Source organism: Glycine soja, chromosome 11, assembly GCF_004193775.1.
Source record: "Glycine soja cultivar W05 chromosome 11, ASM419377v2, whole genome shotgun sequence".
Classification (NCBI taxonomy): domain Eukaryota; kingdom Viridiplantae; phylum Streptophyta; class Magnoliopsida; order Fabales; family Fabaceae; genus Glycine; species Glycine soja.
In genome coordinates, this window is record NC_041012.1 from 38,527,979 (window position 1) to 38,545,548 (window position 17,570).

General features: G+C 35.1%; 2 protein-coding genes across 6 annotated transcripts; one reads left to right on the forward strand and one right to left on the reverse strand.

The window, feature by feature from the left end:
• Positions 1-6,184: 6,184 nt before the first annotated feature.
• LOC114377537 (putative disease resistance RPP13-like protein 1) lies at positions 6,185-10,093 on the forward strand. 2 transcript variants are annotated; one of them, XM_028336090.1, is made up of 2 exons: positions 6,185-8,979; positions 9,214-10,093. In XM_028336090.1, the coding sequence occupies exons 1-2, from the start codon at positions 6,285-6,287 to the stop codon at positions 9,915-9,917; spliced, it is 3,399 nt and encodes a 1,132-aa protein (XP_028191891.1). In that variant the 5' UTR covers positions 6,185-6,284; the 3' UTR covers positions 9,918-10,093. The 2 variants fall into 2 exon arrangements, with proteins under 2 accessions (XP_028191891.1, XP_028191890.1); XM_028336089.1 differs by having other exon boundaries at positions 6,186-10,093.
• A 5,266-nt stretch (positions 10,094-15,359) lies between these two features.
• On the reverse strand, positions 15,360-17,509 carry LOC114374144 (mitochondrial inner membrane protease subunit 1-like). 4 transcript variants are annotated; one of them, XM_028331748.1, is made up of 6 exons: positions 17,269-17,509; positions 17,000-17,065; positions 16,480-16,608; positions 16,135-16,407; positions 15,775-15,885; positions 15,360-15,678 (listed from the first exon to the last, which is right to left on the reverse strand). In XM_028331748.1, exons 3-6 carry the CDS (start codon positions 16,606-16,608, stop codon positions 15,637-15,639), a joined length of 555 nt encoding a protein of 184 aa, XP_028187549.1. In that variant the 5' UTR covers positions 17,000-17,065; positions 17,269-17,509; the 3' UTR covers positions 15,360-15,636. The 4 variants fall into 4 exon arrangements, with proteins under 4 accessions (XP_028187549.1, XP_028187553.1, XP_028187551.1 ...); XM_028331752.1 differs by having other exon boundaries at positions 17,263-17,509; XM_028331750.1 differs by having other exon boundaries at positions 17,208-17,509.
• Positions 17,510-17,570: the final 61 nt, after the last annotated feature.

Consider the following 17,570-nt stretch of genomic DNA (forward strand, 5'->3'; position numbering starts at 1 on the left):
AACTTGACGCCCTGATTCATCGTATTGAGGCCTTGGAACATACAGTCCATCACTCACCGACCCCTTCGTCCTCATCAGTCACACCTGTAGTAAACCCACCCAACAATCACCCTCCACGAATGAAACTTGACATTCCTAGGTTCGATGGATCAGCCCCTTCGGACTGGATATTCAAAATTACACAATTTTTTGAATATCACTCAACCCCTGAGGCAAACAGACTTACTATAACATCCTTCTACATGGAAGGGTCAGCCCTAGCATGGTTTCAGTGGATGATGTGAAACCATCAACTCACCACTTGGCCTTGCTTACTTCAGACTATTGAGGCCCGATTTTCTCACTCATTGTACGAGGATCCTACTGGACTCCTCTGCAAATTAACACAAAAAGGAACAGTAAAGGATTACCTGAACAACTTTGAAGCCCTTGCCAACAGGATTGTTGGCTTGCCTCCTTCCTTTCTCCTTAGCTGCTTTATCTCTGGCCTCGACCCCGACATCTGTCATGAGGTGCAAGCTCTCCAACCATTTTCCATTGTGCATGCCGCGGGACTCGCATGCCTCATGGAGGACAAACTCCATGAAAACCGCAAAGGGTTTCGTGGCCGCCAATCACCAGGACCCACCTTTACTTCGCCACCTCCAGGACCCACCTTTACTTTGCTGCCTCCAGGACCCACCTTTGCCTCCGCACCTTCAAGCCCATCCTTTGCACCACCCTCGTCACTAACCCCCTTCGTTCAACCCTTACCAGCCCTTGTTCCCACAAATAACCCTAACCTACCCCTTTTACCCTCTCCGACCAAACCCCTTCCTCTTCCTGTCTGGCGCCTCACTGCAAAGGAACTTGCCAACCGCAGGGAGTGCAATTTATGCTTTAATTGTCACGAAAAGTTTACAAGGGGTCATCGTTGTGCCCCACGATTTTTTCTTCTTGCCGCGGACGAGGACTCTGAAGACACGAACCCTAATATACTCTCACCACATAACCCTATTTTAGAAGACCCGACCCTTATGACCCGCACCGACCCATAACATAACTCAACCCCTACCCAACCTCAAATCGAACCACTTCCAACCCAAATAAGCCTCCATGCTCTTTCGGGCCAAACCGCTCCAGAAACCTTGAGACTGGTGGGTCGGATCTTGCATCAACTCGTTGTCATCCTCGTCGACGGAGGGAGCACGCACAACTTTATGCAGGAACGCCTGGTAAAGTCTTTGGGTTTGAAACCTCAAACTACTCTGACATTGTGCGTCCTAGTTGGAAATGGCAATGAATTGTAATGTCATCATCTGTGTCAAGATGTAGAAATTCTGGTGCAGGGCAAGATATTCATCGTAGACCTTCACATTCTTCCCCTGTGTGGGGTTAACGTCGTCTTCGGAGTTCAGTGGCTCAAGTCATTGGGGCCGGTGCTAACTGACTATAACACCCTATCTATGAAATTTGTTTATCAAGGCAGCTTAATTGAACTTAAAGGCAATTCAGATAGTACTTTTCTCGCCATTACTACCCCTCAGCTTCACCGTCTAACACAGACATGCAGCGTTGTTGAATACTTTTACATAAGAGTCTATGATTAGGCTTCATCTCCTTCCACACCTCACCCCGATATCCTTGCCTTGACCACTAAATTCTCTCCCCTATTTCAACCACCAACCTCCCTCCCACCTTCCCACACCACTAATCACTCTATCCACCTCTCACCCAATTCTCTTCCGGTTAATGTTCGTCCTTACCGGTACCCCCATTTTCAGAAGCAAGAGATTGAGACTCAAGTGGCCCTCATGCTTCAACATGGCATTATCCAACCCATCACTAGTCCTTTTTCTTCCCCTGTGTTATTGGTTAAAAAGTAAGATGGAACCTGGTGCTTTTGCGTGGACTACAGAGCATTGAACGCGATCACTATCAAAGATCGTTTTCCAATCCCAACAATTGATGAATTGCTTGACGAACTGGGAGGAACATGCTGGTTTTCCAAATTGGATTTGCTTCAAGGATATCATCAAATATTGATGTCGTCGACGAATGTGAGCAAAACAGAATTTAGAACTCATCATGGACATTATGAGTTTCTAGTCATGCCCTTCGACTTATGTAACGCCCCTTCATCATTTCAGGCTACTATGAACTTCACCTTTGCCCTTTACTTGCATAAATTCATCATTGTCTTCTTTGATGATATATTAATTTACAGCAGGTCATTTTCAGACCATTTGATACACCTAAAACTCACCTTTTAGACCCTTAGCAACCACAACTTCTTCCTAAAATTTTCCAAATGCACTTTTGCGTTTCCACAAGTCAAATATCTGGGCCATATAGTTTCAGAGCGTGGTGTTGAGCCCGTTCTGGCCAAAGTAGAAGTTGTGCATCAATGGCCAACACCCACTTCGGTCAGAGATTTAAGGGGTTTTTTGGGCCTTTCTGGTTTCTATCGGTGTTTCATTCAGGGATATGCACCGTTGGCGGCACCCCTCATAGCCCTGTTGACTAAGGAACCGTTTTTCTGGACCATCGTGGCTGATCAAGCTTTTCTCAAGTTGAAGGAAGCACTGTGCAAAGCTCTAGTCCTGGGGCTGCCAGATTTCTCCATGCCCTTCGTGGTGGAGACAAATGCATCGGGTATCGGCATGGGGGCGATCCTCTCTCAACGACATCACCCTATTGCCTACTTTAGCAAGCCCTTCTACTCGAAGGTTTCACAAGTTATTATTCTATCATTATGTGCAAATATTTTAATTATTAATTTTGTGGTATATTTTTTTTAAACACTTACTTTTTTAAAATTAATAATAGTCTATATATCAATATCAATATGGCTGGCATGGCAGAATGGGCTGATTTTTTGCCAACTGCCATACACAATTTGTGAAGAGAGGCCCCACCATATGGCTGTTCCATATGGCGAAACTTTGGCTTCCCGCCACATTACACAATCCACCATTGATAGCATTGATACCAAATAACCTACACAAGAATTTTCATACAACATGTATTCTAGAAGCAAAGACATAATAAGTTAAGGTACTCCATTAACAATAGGTAGCAAAAATCTTTACCAGATATCCATTCACATACAACAACAATAAATAACCTTATCCCATCAAGTGAGGTGAGGTACTTAGATCACACAAAATAACATCATTAGGGAAAAAATAATTAAATCTATTTATTTAAAGAATATTAAATAATAAATTGATAGAAGATTAAAAAAAATGAAATTTTAAATTAACTCCAGAAAATTATATTAGAATTTTTAATATAAAATATATTAGTACCTTAAAAATATCTTTTCTATTAAAGAGTAGGTAAGACCTTTGGCAAAAAAGTTAAGGGTATATTTGGAAAAACTTTTTTACAACTTATTTGAATTTATCATATAACATAAACAGCTTAAATTATAAGAAATCTTGTACAAGTGTTTAGTGAAATTATATCTATAAAACTGATTTTAACTTATTTCAATAGTAATCTAAAATAACTTATAAAAAAACAACTTATAACACTATTAAGTATTAACACTTATTCAATAAAAAAATCAATTAAATTGTTTATCCAAACAAATTAAATTTTAGAATGATGAATTTGATATCACAACCTTGAACCTTAGGCAACCGGAGTTTATATGTTCTTCTCTTAATTATTCTCTTCCCACTAGGTCTCATGCCACCAATACTGGAATTCTGACTTTAAAGACAAAGATCAAACACAAATAATTTCATCTTGGGATTAAGATAAAAGATGCAAGACTGGATGAATGGTCATTGCCATTGTCATCAGCAACAGTAGGCCGAATTACCGATTGATGTGTACAATTATACATCAAACTTCTCATGCAGCATAATGAATGTTAGGAAATGCCTTTAGAAGTACTTGTCAGTTAACACAAAGTATAACTACACCAGAAGTGTTTCTGAGAGTTTTTCAACGTTTCTCAATTGACAAAAAAAATTCTATATTTCCATTAGAGAAGCTCTCAAAATTATTTATGACTTTATCCAAACAGGCCTAGAATGACTTTATCCAAACAGGCCTAGAGAATATGTAAATATATTAGCATGCGTGCATTTGATGATTTTGGGCAAAAAAAATGCATCATAGTATTATCATTTTGTCACTCCCAAACATGATTATGCAATTAGTTGTACTACTCAACTATCTGGTTATCCTGTCTCACAGAAAATGTTAGTTGCTAGCATAGGAAATTGAACATTTTTTCCTTTCCTTCTCCTTTAACCATCCAACCCACCTTTCATCTCAATTGAGATAGAGACGGCAAGGTGAACCCCTATCTATTGACTATTTACGAAGGTGAAACCTCAATAATGATGATTTGATTAAAGACGTATACGTATAGTGTTAAAAATCTTAAATGATTGTGAAATGGCATGCACTTCATATATGATGCATAGTTGATGATGCATTGACTAGGCACACAAGTTGTAGTTGCCTTATGAAACTTCAATCTATTGTTGGAAGAACTAGCCGAGGCTAAAGTTGAATGGACTTAAGAATAGATGAGCAAACGGATTCAACATGAGGTTAAGATTATTGCAATTTTACCATGTTATGTTAATACTCACCGGACAAATTTACAAGGGGGCAACTAGGGGACCGAGCCCCCACTCCTTCCTTGGAACTTTTAATGTGTGTGTATATATATAAGTTAATTAATATAAAATTAATTTGCATGTTGTTATTATAATAATGATTAAAGTTAATTAGTGCAAAATTATATAAAATTAATTATGTTTATTATTTTATTACAATGGTTAATTAAAGTGATAATTAGTGTAAAACTAATTATGTGTTTATTGTTATTTTTTTATCAAGAGGGGCTAAGATCCTCCCGGAGAACCTTTATTCAAAAATCATGAAGGAATCAAATAGAAATTACATTAGTCATTACCACATTCAAAATGAAACAAGGACAAAAGGAAAAAAATTCTCAAATCATTCTCTAAGGCTAAACCTAATTTGGATAAAAGATGGGCCACTTGATTTGTCTCTTGATACACATGGTTCCAAGAGAAAGGCTCCCTTCAAGCTAAAATTATTTGATCATTTAAAAATTAGTTTCAATTTTATGTATAATAATTTTTAAAAAATTAATATTTATTAAAAGTTAGACATTTAAACAATTATGAAAGAAAAGAAAATTACAACCCCCATTTATAAGATATCTGGATTCGTCCATGCTCACAATCAAATATTTTGACAAATCCTTAAACCTCCATAGGATTAATCATATAAAATCCCACCATGGCTATGTATCGGTGTTGTGTTAAAAAGGTATATCTATATTGGTCAGTTAAAAGGAGAAAAATTCTTTTCAGTTAACTCTATATCTGATGGCATAAGTATTAAGTGTTACAATCATATCATAAAACATCTAAATGGGGATGAATTGTTTGAGAAATATAAATTGTTCATTGATGTATTTCTTTTTACCTACTCCTTCCTATCTAATTTGATTTATTTTCCTTATATGCTATATTGTGTTTTAAGCAAGCATACCCTTACATTTCTCTGGTTTGATCGTGATAATAACGTCGTTTGCACATGAGCAAGTGGTGATAAGGTTCCCTATGAATCATGCTGCTCTTGGTTAATATAGACAGAAGCAGACCAACGTTGTAGGTTGGGGGGCCTTCCCCACCCCCACCACACACACACTATTTTTATCTTTTAACATGTATATAAATAAATATTATGGCAATTCTTTTATCTTAGATAAGATGATGATATTTAACTATTATTCTATTCTCTTGTATAAAATATTTCATTCTCCTTTTATAGTCTCTATTATGAATATAATAATATTTAATCCTTTTAGATAAATATTCTATTTTCTTAATTTTTACTGGTTTTTTTGGTGATAATTATATTCTATTTTTCTTTTTAGTAAAATATATTTGAATATTATTTCTTTTTTTTATCATCTGTTATTGATATTTTTATGTCGATAAATGGTTCCATTTTCAAAATTTTATTAGTCTTCCCCTATACTCATTTGAGAACTAAAATTATTTATCCGGATAAAGTATTTTTTTTTATTTCTCTGAAACTTTAACATATATTATTGGAAAGACTTAACAAATATTGGTTCGCTGACCATCAAAGAAAGTTTGTGTTGTCGGAAAGACTTAACGATTATTGGCTCGCTGACCATCAAAGAAAAAGATGACCTTAAAGTAAAGTCATGATTCATTTTGATTCATATGCATTGAGACATTGGCATAAGCTGCACTTTCATTCATCCATTTCCAACCATGGCAGTAGAATTAATTGCTGGTGCTCTTCTTTCTTCTTTCCTTCAGGTTGCATTTGAAAAGCTTGCTTCTCCTCAAGTTCTGGACTTCTTTCACGGAAAAAAACTTGATGAGACGCTTCTGAGAAAGTTGAAAATTAAGCTGCAGTCCATCGATGCTCTGGCTGATGATGCTGAACGAAAGCAGTTCGCAGATCCACGCGTGAGAAACTGGCTTCTTGAGGTCAAAGATATGGTTTTTGATGCAGAGGATCTCTTGGATGAAATACAATATGAATTCTCCAAATGGGAACTCGAAGCTGAATCTGAATCTGAATCTCAGACCTGTACCGGCTGTACTTGCAAGGTACCAAATTTCTTCAAATCTTCTCCTGCTAGTTCCTTTAACAGGGAAATTAAATCCAGGATGGAAAAAATCCTTGATAGCTTAGAATTTCTCTCAAGCCAAAAGGATGATCTAGGCTTGAAAAATGCTAGTGGCGTTGGCGTTGGATCAGAATTGGGTAGTGAAGTACCACAGATATCACAATCAACATCTTTGGTGGTTGAAAGTGATATTTATGGCAGAGACGAAGACAAAAAAATGATTTTTGATTGGCTGACATCTGACAACGGCAATCCTAACCAGCCATCGATACTTTCTATTGTGGGCATGGGTGGGATGGGTAAGACCACACTTGCTCAACATGTATTCAATGACCCTAGGATCCAGGAGACTAAATTTGCTGTCAAAGCTTGGGTCTGTGTTTCAGATGATTTTGATGTTTTCAGGGTAACAAGAACAATTCTTGAGGCCATCACTAAATCGACTGATGATAGTAGAGACCTAGAGATGGTTCACGGAAGATTGAAAGAAAAATTGACGGGGAAGAAATTTCTTCTTGTTTTGGATGACGTTTGGAACGAAAACCGACTTAAATGGGAAGCTGTGCTAAAACCTCTTGTTTTTGGAGCTCAGGGGAGTAGAATTATTGCCACCACACGTAGTAAGGAAGTTGCTTCTACCATGAGGTCAAAAGAACACCTCCTGGAGCAATTACAAGAAGATCATTGCTGGAAGTTGTTTGCTAAACATGCATTCCAAGATGATAATATTCAACCAAATCCAGATTGCAAGGAGATTGGCACGAAGATAGTTGAAAAATGTAAAGGACTTCCTCTGGCCTTGAAAACAATGGGAAGTCTATTACACAACAAGTCATCTGTTAGGGAATGGGAAAGCATATTGCAGAGCGAGATATGGGAATTTTCAACAGAGTGTAGTGGTATTGTACCGGCTTTAGCACTAAGCTATCACCATCTTCCTTCTCATCTAAAGAGATGTTTTGCTTATTGTGCCTTATTCCCCAAAGATTATGAGTTTGATAAGGAGTGCTTAATACAATTGTGGATGGCTGAAAATTTTCTACAATGTCCTCAACAGGGTAAGAGTCCAGAAGAAGTTGCTGAACAGTACTTCAATGATCTATTATCAAGGTGCTTCTTTCAACAATCAAGTAACATAGAGGGAACACATTTTGTCATGCATGACCTTCTCAACGATTTGGCAAAATATATTTGTGGGGACATTTGTTTCAGATCAGACGATGACCAAGCAAAAGATACACCAAAAGCAACCCGTCATTTTTCAGTTGCAATCAATCACATTCGAGACTTTGATGGGTTTGGAACTCTATGTGACACAAAAAAGTTACGTACTTATATGCCAACAAGTGGCAGAATGAAGCCTGATTCCCGCTACCGTTGGCAGAGTTGGCATTGTAAGATGCCAATACATGAATTGTTGTCCAAGTTTAATTACTTACATATCTTATCTCTGTCTGATTGTCATGACCTAAGAGAGGTGCCTGACTCTATAGGTAATCTTAAATATCTCCGTTCATTAGACTTATCCAATACTGAAATAGTAAAACTACCTGAATCAATATGTTCACTCTACAACTTGCAAATACTGAAGCTGAATTGTTGTGGAAGTTTGAAGGAGCTGCCCTCAAATTTGCATAAACTCACTGATTTGCATCGCCTTGAATTAACATATTCTGGAGTGAGAAAGGTACCAGCACATTTGGGAAAACTGAAGTATCTTCAAGTATTAATGAGTCCGTTTAAGGTTGGCAAAAGTAGGGAGTTCAGTATCCAGCAGCTAGGAGAACTCAATCTTCATGGAAGTCTATTAATTCAGAACCTGCAGAATGTTGAGAATCCCTCAGATGCAATAGCGGTGGATTTAAAAAATAAAACACACCTTGTGGAGGTAGAGTTAGAATGGGATTCAGATTGGAACCCTGATGATTCAACAAAAGAAAGGGATGAAATTGTAATCGAGAATCTACAGCCTTCCAAACACTTGGAGAAGTTGAGGATGAGGAACTATGGGGGTAAACAATTTCCAAGGTGGTTATTAAACAATTCATTATTGAATGTGGTATCCTTAACCTTGGAGAACTGTCAATCTTGTCAACGTTTGCCTCCCCTTGGACTTTTGCCATTGCTGAAGGAGCTTTCAATTGAAGGGCTTGATGGGATTGTGAGTATTAATGCTGATTTTTTCGGGAGTAGCTCTTGTTCATTTACGTCCTTGGAATCTTTGATGTTCCACAGTATGAAGGAATGGGAAGAATGGGAATGTAAAGGTGTGACAGGTGCTTTTCCACGTCTTCAACGCCTTTCTATAGTGCGTTGTCCCAAGCTGAAAGGTTTGCCTCCCCTTGGACTTTTGCCATTTCTGAAGGAGCTTTTAATTGAAAGGCTTGATGGGATTGTGAGTATTAATGCTGATTTTTTCGGGAGTAGCTCTTGTTCATTTACATCCTTGGAATCTTTGAAGTTCTTCGATATGAAGGAATGGGAAGAATGGGAATGTAAAGGTGTGACAGGTGCTTTTCCACGTCTTCAACGTCTTTCTATAGAGGATTGTCCCAAGCTGAAAGGGCACTTGCCAGAGCAACTATGTCATTTAAATTATCTAAAGATTTCTGGATGGGACTCTCTAACGACCATTCCGCTAGATATGTTCCCAATACTCAAGGAGCTTGATCTCTGGAAGTGTCCTAATCTACAGAGGATTTCACAGGGGCAGGCTCATAATCATCTCCAGACTCTGAATGTCATAGAGTGCCCCCAATTAGAATCATTGCCTGAAGGAATGCATGTCCTCCTTCCATCTCTTCATCATCTGGTCATATATGATTGTCCAAAAGTTGAAATGTTTCCAGAAGGAGGTTTGCCATCAAATTTAAAAGAAATGGGTCTCCATGGTAGTTACAAACTTATCTACTTATTGAAAAGTGCCTTGGGAGGCAATCACTCTCTAGAAACCTTAGATATTGGAAGAGTGGATGTTGAGTGTCTTCCTGAGGAAGGTGTACTGCCACACTCTCTTGTTAATCTATGGATAAGGGAGTGTGGAGATCTAAAAAGACTGGACTACAAAGGTCTCTGCCACCTCTCCTCTCTCAAGACATTGCTTCTTTGGGACTGCCCCAGGCTCCAATGCTTACCAGAGGAGGGTCTGCCCAAATCCATTTCAACTTTGAACATTCGGAGGTGTCGGTTGCTCAAACAACGTTGCCGGGAACCCGAAGGCGAAGACTGGCCAAAGATTGCTCACATTGAAGACGTGTATTGTGAATAAGGTAGTGAGGTTGATTATAAAGAATAATGGTGAAAGTTGTAGATGCTTCTCTATTGCCTGCAATTTACTAAATAATTGTTTTCTAAACTTATTTTTGTTTTCTGCTTGCTAGACGCCGCCGCTCTGTTATTTATTATTCGACAAAATAATTGTTTAATATAGTTTCAAGTGATTGATTCTGCTTGGTTAAAATATTTCACTCTTCAATTTTACTACTATTTTTTTCGATAAATTATTATGTTACCGACATCATGTTTTCGACATATTATTAATTAACTTAAAGAAGAGTTTTAAATTCTAAAGAGATGATAGGTTTAATATAGTTAGAGGTGATTTCAGTCCCTACGGTTAAATAATATGGAATTCAATTTATTGCATTATGTGTCATTTATATAACTTTTTTTTATTTTAAAAAAAGAAAGAAAAGAGAACTCTTATAACTGGTTAGTTGTAATTGTTTACCTTGTTTGCTTGAGCTTTTAAGACCCTTTTTTTTGGCTGGAGGGGCTTGTAAGACCCTGTTAGTATATCTATTGTAAAAATATGACAGGATATATTTTACACATTAAAAGCGTAATTGTTTTGTTATCAATAGATTATGTGTCATGTCCTTTTCTAAAAAAAATAAACCATTATTACAATGGCATAATATTCTTCATTGATAATGCATGTACATGTTCACCGTGGATTAAACTTAAACTTTTTCTAATCTAGATCGATAAAATTAAAAATACTGGTCAGCTAAAATGAAAAGTTAAAAATACAAGTGATGATGTAAAATATTTTAAACCAATTATGGGTTAAATTCATCTTAAGAAAAATAGTAACTCTCAAAGGATTCACTGCTGGGTTTCTCCTTTTAATTTGATAAGGCCTGAAATTTGTCTGGTCTTAGCCACATTGGTGCATTCTGCTGTGAATTATGGTTGATCAACATGTTGAGCTTATTGTAACTTCCTTTCGAATGTTCTGTTCTAACAATGGAGGCTGTGTATAGATTTAAGGAGTGAGGGATATAAGATAATCGATGCTTACACTCAATTAAGAGCAGCTAATGATTTGTAGGCATCAAGTTCAGCGTTTCACCTGTTTTGTAGACTTGATATTATCATTGGTTGATGTTGTTCATGCTTTCTAGTATTTGTTACTTTTTTCATTAGTTGTAATATTTGTTATCGTCGTCAGTTCAAAGAATTTGATGACAAATGTGATGAAATTTTAATTGGATTTACAAAATCTAATTTATGTAGTTACTTTTTTCTGGTTTCATTGATAACTAATAGTATTTGTTTATGGTGCAGTTATTTTTTTTATTGATAACACGTAATTAGCACCTTAAGCTACCCCGGTAACATCTCAAGTATTCCCACAAATTCCGATTCTTTGAATCAACTATTAAACTAATTCTCGGTAGGGATAACACACATCTAATGTTTTGAATCAGGTCATTATCCCTATATTATTATGAAGTATCTATATGTTTAAGGCCAAGGTTGCAAATAGTTTGTCAGCATGGAAAAATATTTTCGATATGAAGATAAGATAGTGATAAAATCAACGCGTTACCCGTCTTGAAAATAAAGTCAAAGTGATATTTTTCTTAATGTAATTAAACATTATTTAGGGGAAAAAAATGGGTTTGTCTAACCACACTAAAATGCAATGTTTAAGCAAAGGTTTGTAAAGTTTGATGACAGTAAGTACAAATCTACGAGGTATGCAATTTTCTTTAGTGGTTGCAAATTACTATCCGCTAACTAGAAGGCTCAAGCTGCTAGATTTTTAAGGTTTTTTTTTCTGATTGAAACAAGTTGATACTCCATAACTTGCCTTAACAATTTTTCTTCGTTGAATTATTGCAGTGTGTAGAACTTTTTAGTCTATTATTATGCATTATAAATGTTATGTGATTTTAATGGTTAATTGGTTTATTTATTTTAGAGAATGAACGGGGTGCCTTTTTAGTCAATTATTATTGTTTACCCTTTAAACATCTCTTTTCATATATCATGCTGATATATCCTTTTGTTTGACATTTATTTCTGGCTATGACTAAGTTAGTTGCTAAATCATGTGAAGATGATTGGCAAAAGGTTTGTTGTGGCCTTGGTTTTCCTCAACTTTTTTTTTTTTGGGTTTCAGTTAGCAATTTAAGCAAGGGAATAAGAATAGTGTAGTTGCGGAAAGAATGAAATTCTCCCTCGCTCTGTGAATATTATCCGCTTTTTTTAACTTTGATTAGTTTTTTTAGTATGATGAAGGAATTGAAATTTGTAGATATATTTTAGAGCTTTATATGAAAGTCAAAAGCCTTAAGTAATTATAAAAATTAAAAAATATATATAACATATAAGAACAATAAAAACTATAGAATTTTTTTTTACTTTATTATGAGTGAACACTGTTATGATCAATTTAATATATTTTAACTCATTAATATATAGGCAAGTGATTTTGGAATATATGTGAAAATTAATGTGATTTATGTAACTTGTATACTAATAAAGATAAATAAAATCAACAACTATCAGTATAAGTGATAGTGATTTATGTCTCTTAATCAAGTGATTCATGATTTGAATCATGTTTGACCATTAGATATGAAATAACTCATATTGAGAGAAAAATGTTTATCATGTATGCGCTCAGAGCCTTTGACAAAGATGAGTTAGTGCTTTTGGTAGAGATACTTCGTACTAATATCATGATCAACAAAAAAAATAAAGCTCAAGAAGTATGAATTAAGAGTAAAGTTGTTTTTTTGTCTATATTGTTTGAGTTTGATAAGATTAGGACACTTAAAAATATTGAACTGAACTAGTGACAAACTAATATGAAATGTGCTAAAAAAAATTGGACACTTTTACATAAAAATTTGAACTTAATTGTTGTATAGGTAATTTATTGAGATTGTAACCTATGAGATTAAAAATGGGAAAAATATGCTTTAAAATAATATGTTCATTGAGAATAATTCAAATAACTTTAAGCACTTCAAAAGCAATTTGATAAAAAACAATTTCAAAATAATTCAAAGCAATTTAATTTAGTTTGTTTGAACTCTTACACTTCCTTAGTATTTCAGTTAATCTATTATGTCCAACCCTAAGACTACTATGATGATAAAGAAGAGTAATAATATTTCCTCCCACTGAAACAACTAATTTTTCCATCAACAAGTTCAAAGTGACATGGGACTCATTTATTTTAAAACATTAATTTATTTTAACTTTTTAAGTTTTTTTTTTCAAACTTACCTCTCAGATCAAAAAGACATTTTTATTTTATTTTTTTTCAAAATATTTAGTGTGAATAAGTTTATTAAACATGTTGAAAGAAAGAGTGTGAATGATTTTCAAAGGGGCGATAAATAAAGAAAAAGAACAAATTATGTTTTTGATCTTTTAACTTTTTTTTCAAATTTTTTGTTTTTGTCCTTGAATTTTTTTAAGATTGGTCTTAGTCCTAAAAAATTTATTCCATCCATGATTTTCATCCTTTTCATCTATTTAGACGATAACTATTGACTTGACACTTGTTTTATTATTATTATTATTATTATTTTATTATGTTTTCTACTTGCTTTATATTTTTGTTGTTTGTCCTTTATATTCCATATTTGTCCCTCCTACTTCTTTTTCCTCATCCCTAATTCTTTCCTAATGCAACCCCATTGTAACTACTACTCCTTCTCGTCCCCTTTCTCCTACGATCATTGTTGCTTCATTGAAAGCGCTTCCTCAACAAGATGAGCTTGTTGACAGTCATTACCACTACCATGTCGTCCTCATCGCCACTTCTTACCCCGCCACACTCTTTTTTTAATATTTATCTCTTATTTCTCCCTCTTCACACCAAAACGGTAGGGATTTAGAGCAAGTTTTAGTTTTTGATTTTGTAGTTTTTTGTGGTTTGTTCTTTTTGTTAGTTGTTGAACGGGGTGTTGGCAATGATGGGTAGCGAATGCCCCCCATGGTGTTGGTGACAATGAGGTTTTGAATAATGGATTTTATTTGTTTCTTTTTTTGTGCAAAGGAGTCGTCGTGTTGCATCATAGTTCGATTGTGATGAATCTCAAGAGTCAGATGAGTGATAGGGAACTTGGGAAAGGTGATTGAGGGATTAAACGTGTTGCGAAAGAGGAATTGTAAGATCTGTTTGGTGGTGATGATGAAGGTTGATGATGGTTTGAAAATCTTCTTAGGGTTTAAAGATTCCTTGTCCATGGCCATGGTTTGACCCTACCCATTAAAAATTGAATCTTTGTTAAATTTGAAAAATGAAGCTTACCTTTGAGTTTGTTGACATAATTTGTGTTTCAATCTTAATTTGAAATTGTACATAGAATGAATTTGGATTTAGGCTAATCATTTTTGTGCTTGAATTTAAAATTGGGATATAACAATTTCTGATGACTTTTGGCCATTAGGATATGTTTAAGACTTTTTGAATAAGTTATTCATGCGATATGTTTAAGACTTTTTGAATAAGTTATTCATGCAATTTTTGGTATTTTTTTGTGACTAGAAAACGTAATAAAATAAAATAACAATAAAAGAAAGTATCATGTCACCAATTAGCGTCTAAAATAGACAAAAAGGAAAAAAAACCATGGACAAAATAAAAGTTGAAGGACTAACACCAGCATACATAAGAAAGTGTGATGGACCTTTATAGTCAAAGACCCTTCCTCAAAAGGACAAAGGTTTGGACTTTTCTTTGTGCACCCAACTTGGGGATATGTAATCCATAAGCTTAAAGATTATAGATTTTTTTTTTTAAAAAAATGTTTTACAAATTAATGGCTCTTGCAAGATTCAAATGTATGACTTTCAGGTTAATAACACGATACTTTAACCAACTCAACTAATAAGTCAATTATGTTATAAAATAATTAATGTCAGTTATATATAACATTGAAATTTTTAATGCATATTTGATGCACATGTAAATTAACATAATAAATTTTGTGACTATTAATTTTGGTGCATTAAATATATTAGAACAAAATTAATTGTCACAAAATTTATTACATAAATTTACATGTGCATTAAATATACATTAAAAAATTTAGAATTATATATAACAACATTAATTATTTGATAACATAATTTACATATTAGCTTAATGGTTAAAATGTCGTGTTAATAATGTGAAAGTCACAATTTTAAATCCTACATGAGCCATTAATTTGTAAAGCATTTAAAAAAAATTATAATCCGTACATACACATGGATTGTCAATCCGTAAGCTTACGAATTGCGAATCCATAAGTTTGTCTGGGGCAATTTTAAAATATAAAAAAAAAAAAAAACAAAAAGTATTGGGTGCAGAAGAAAAACGATGATTGCACAACGAAATTCTCCAAAAGTTTTCATTAGGATTACATAAATTCTTCCATCGAAACCCAATTGAACAACCATACTAGATATATTAAGGATGTGCTCAAACAGCAGAAAATTCTATGTTCCATTTCTAATATCTGAGTAGATTTTTATGATCATCTACTACTTTTCATTTACTTAATGCATAAAAGATAAACTGCAGTAAAAAAAAACTGCCCTTAAAACAAAATGTGGTAATTTGAATCTTTGGTGAGCAAAATGCACCAGTCTAGGGAATAAACTACAGATAGGTAGGGTTTTGCCTTTCAAAATTAAACATACAAAGCCATGCTGCAAAAGATTGTAGCTTCCATGACAGAATGCTTTGCTTCAGATCATTTATTCCAGAAAGGTCCAAATTTTTTAAGTGGTGTTATCTACATCCAAAAATTAAAAGATCAGGGGAAAGTTCACAGAAGAAAAAAGGAAGCAGAGGCATGTGTGGTGAGTCATCATATCATACACAAACTTACCCTCCAGAACATCTTGCCATCAATAAGGTCATAAGGAACAGGACCAAATTTTCTTGAATAATTGCTGTTATACTTATTATCTCCCTCTACCCAAACGGCCCCCTTTGGAACCTATAGAGGGAAGGCATACTTAGACAACGAAATCTCCAAAACACATTCAGCAATGGAAAAAATTCATTATTGTCAAAATTCTATAGTTCAAAGGCCATCAAATATCAAGCCAATTCTTAATGTGAAGAAACAAGGATGCCAGATACCAGTCATCCCAAAAATAACAATCGAAATACTAGCAAAGCAAAACCCATAATCAAAATGATCACAAAAAATGGGAATTTAAATTTTATAAGAAATTGTATGCACCAAAATAGTCTTAGACTTATCACTGTTATCAAGAGAGGAAATGTGTGTAAAACTATCACCCTCCAATTCATAGGTCTCAGGATTGGAAATGTATGTAATGCTATCACCCTCCAATCCAACCACACGTTTGGTCATGAAGCGCCTAGGGTCTTGAGGATTGCGCAAGACTACAATATCTCCACAAGCAACTTTACCAAACCAGGGTGAGATCTTTTCCATTAAGAACACAGCTGTTTTCAAATCGATTGTAGGAAGCATGCTAGGACCATAGATCTGCAGCAGCACTAGAAGTTGTTACTTGATAAAATAGAATTTAAGACAGGTTGACATAGAAATCATGCTTACCACAGCAGGGGCGATCAGATAGGTTTGGGTAACGTGTACAAAACAGAAGAACTTAGAAATCCTCCATCCTGCTTTAATAATATGCTCAAGTGCCTCCAGGTTTCTCAATATCATCACTGCAGTTTTCATCTGCAGGTACAAATCCCAAATACTGTTATCCTTAGTGGAAAAGAAAACAAGTGCTCTGATCACCATTAGCATACCAAAATAGATTATAGATTATAAATAATTTAATAATATTTTTAAAAAATAAATATCCCATAGTTACCTTGATTAGCTCAAGAGAGTTGTCCATAATCAGTAAATACCATAAAAAATATAACTATTGATTTTTATCAATAAAAATTTCAAACGACATTTAATAAGGAAAGTCACCAACATTGAAGACAACCAAAACAAAAACAGAAGTCAATTTGAACTTTCACCCAAACAAATCACTTTGTAAAACAGAAAGTAAATACAGTATCATCCATCAAATGCAAACATTTAATACAAATGCAGCACAGAATCTATGGAAAACCTGGCACAGAGGCTGTCCCACGCGTTCTGGAAAGTCTCCTCAAGTCCTCGCCGCAGCTCCAATAACCTAAAAGCAGCAGAACACACATAAAATACCCCCATATCAGGAAACATTCGATCACAGCGTCCAATGCAGACCCCATAATCTCACACAAATTGAGTTCAATTAACACACAACACAAGAAAAATTCAACGAACTGAATTGTAACCGTTCATAGTAAACCACACAGAGCCGAGATCAAAAGCAAAATAGGAGACACAAACACGAACACGAGGAAGCAACGAAGCCAAAACCCTGCGAAACGATAATTAAGAAGAAGTAATTGCCACGGCACGGTCACAAGGATGGTTGAAACGACACCGTGCGCCGTAACTGCAAAATCCCGTGTTCTCAAATAGTAGATACAATCGGCCTCATCGGGACGCATAGGGTAAAATTCAGAGCATCAGTTGCGCCGTACGAACCAGTTCTTCCTAAACCAAAGAACCCTCAATTTATTATTTTTAATTAGCCCTTAAACCTGCAACTCTACTCACATTTATGGGTGGAAATGAGTCAAGCCCAGTCTTAT

Bases quoted from the DNA above. Each gene is read 5' to 3' on its own strand.
- LOC114374144 (XM_028331748.1), bottom strand. From the start codon at position 16,608: ATGAAAACTGCAGTGATGATATTGAGAAACCTGGAGGCACTTGAGCAT. The intron at 15,886-16,134 runs GTGCATACAATT...TTCCCTCTATAG, and splicing joins ATAAGTCTAAGACTATTTTG to GTTCCAAAGGGGGCCGTTTG. The intron at 15,679-15,774 runs GTAAGTTTGTGT...TTTTGGATGTAG, and splicing joins ATGGCAAGATGTTCTGGAGG to ATAACACCACTTAAAAAATT.
- LOC114377537 (XM_028336089.1), top strand. From the start codon at position 6,285: ATGGCAGTAGAATTAATTGCTGGTGCTCTTCTTTCTTCTTTCCTTCAG.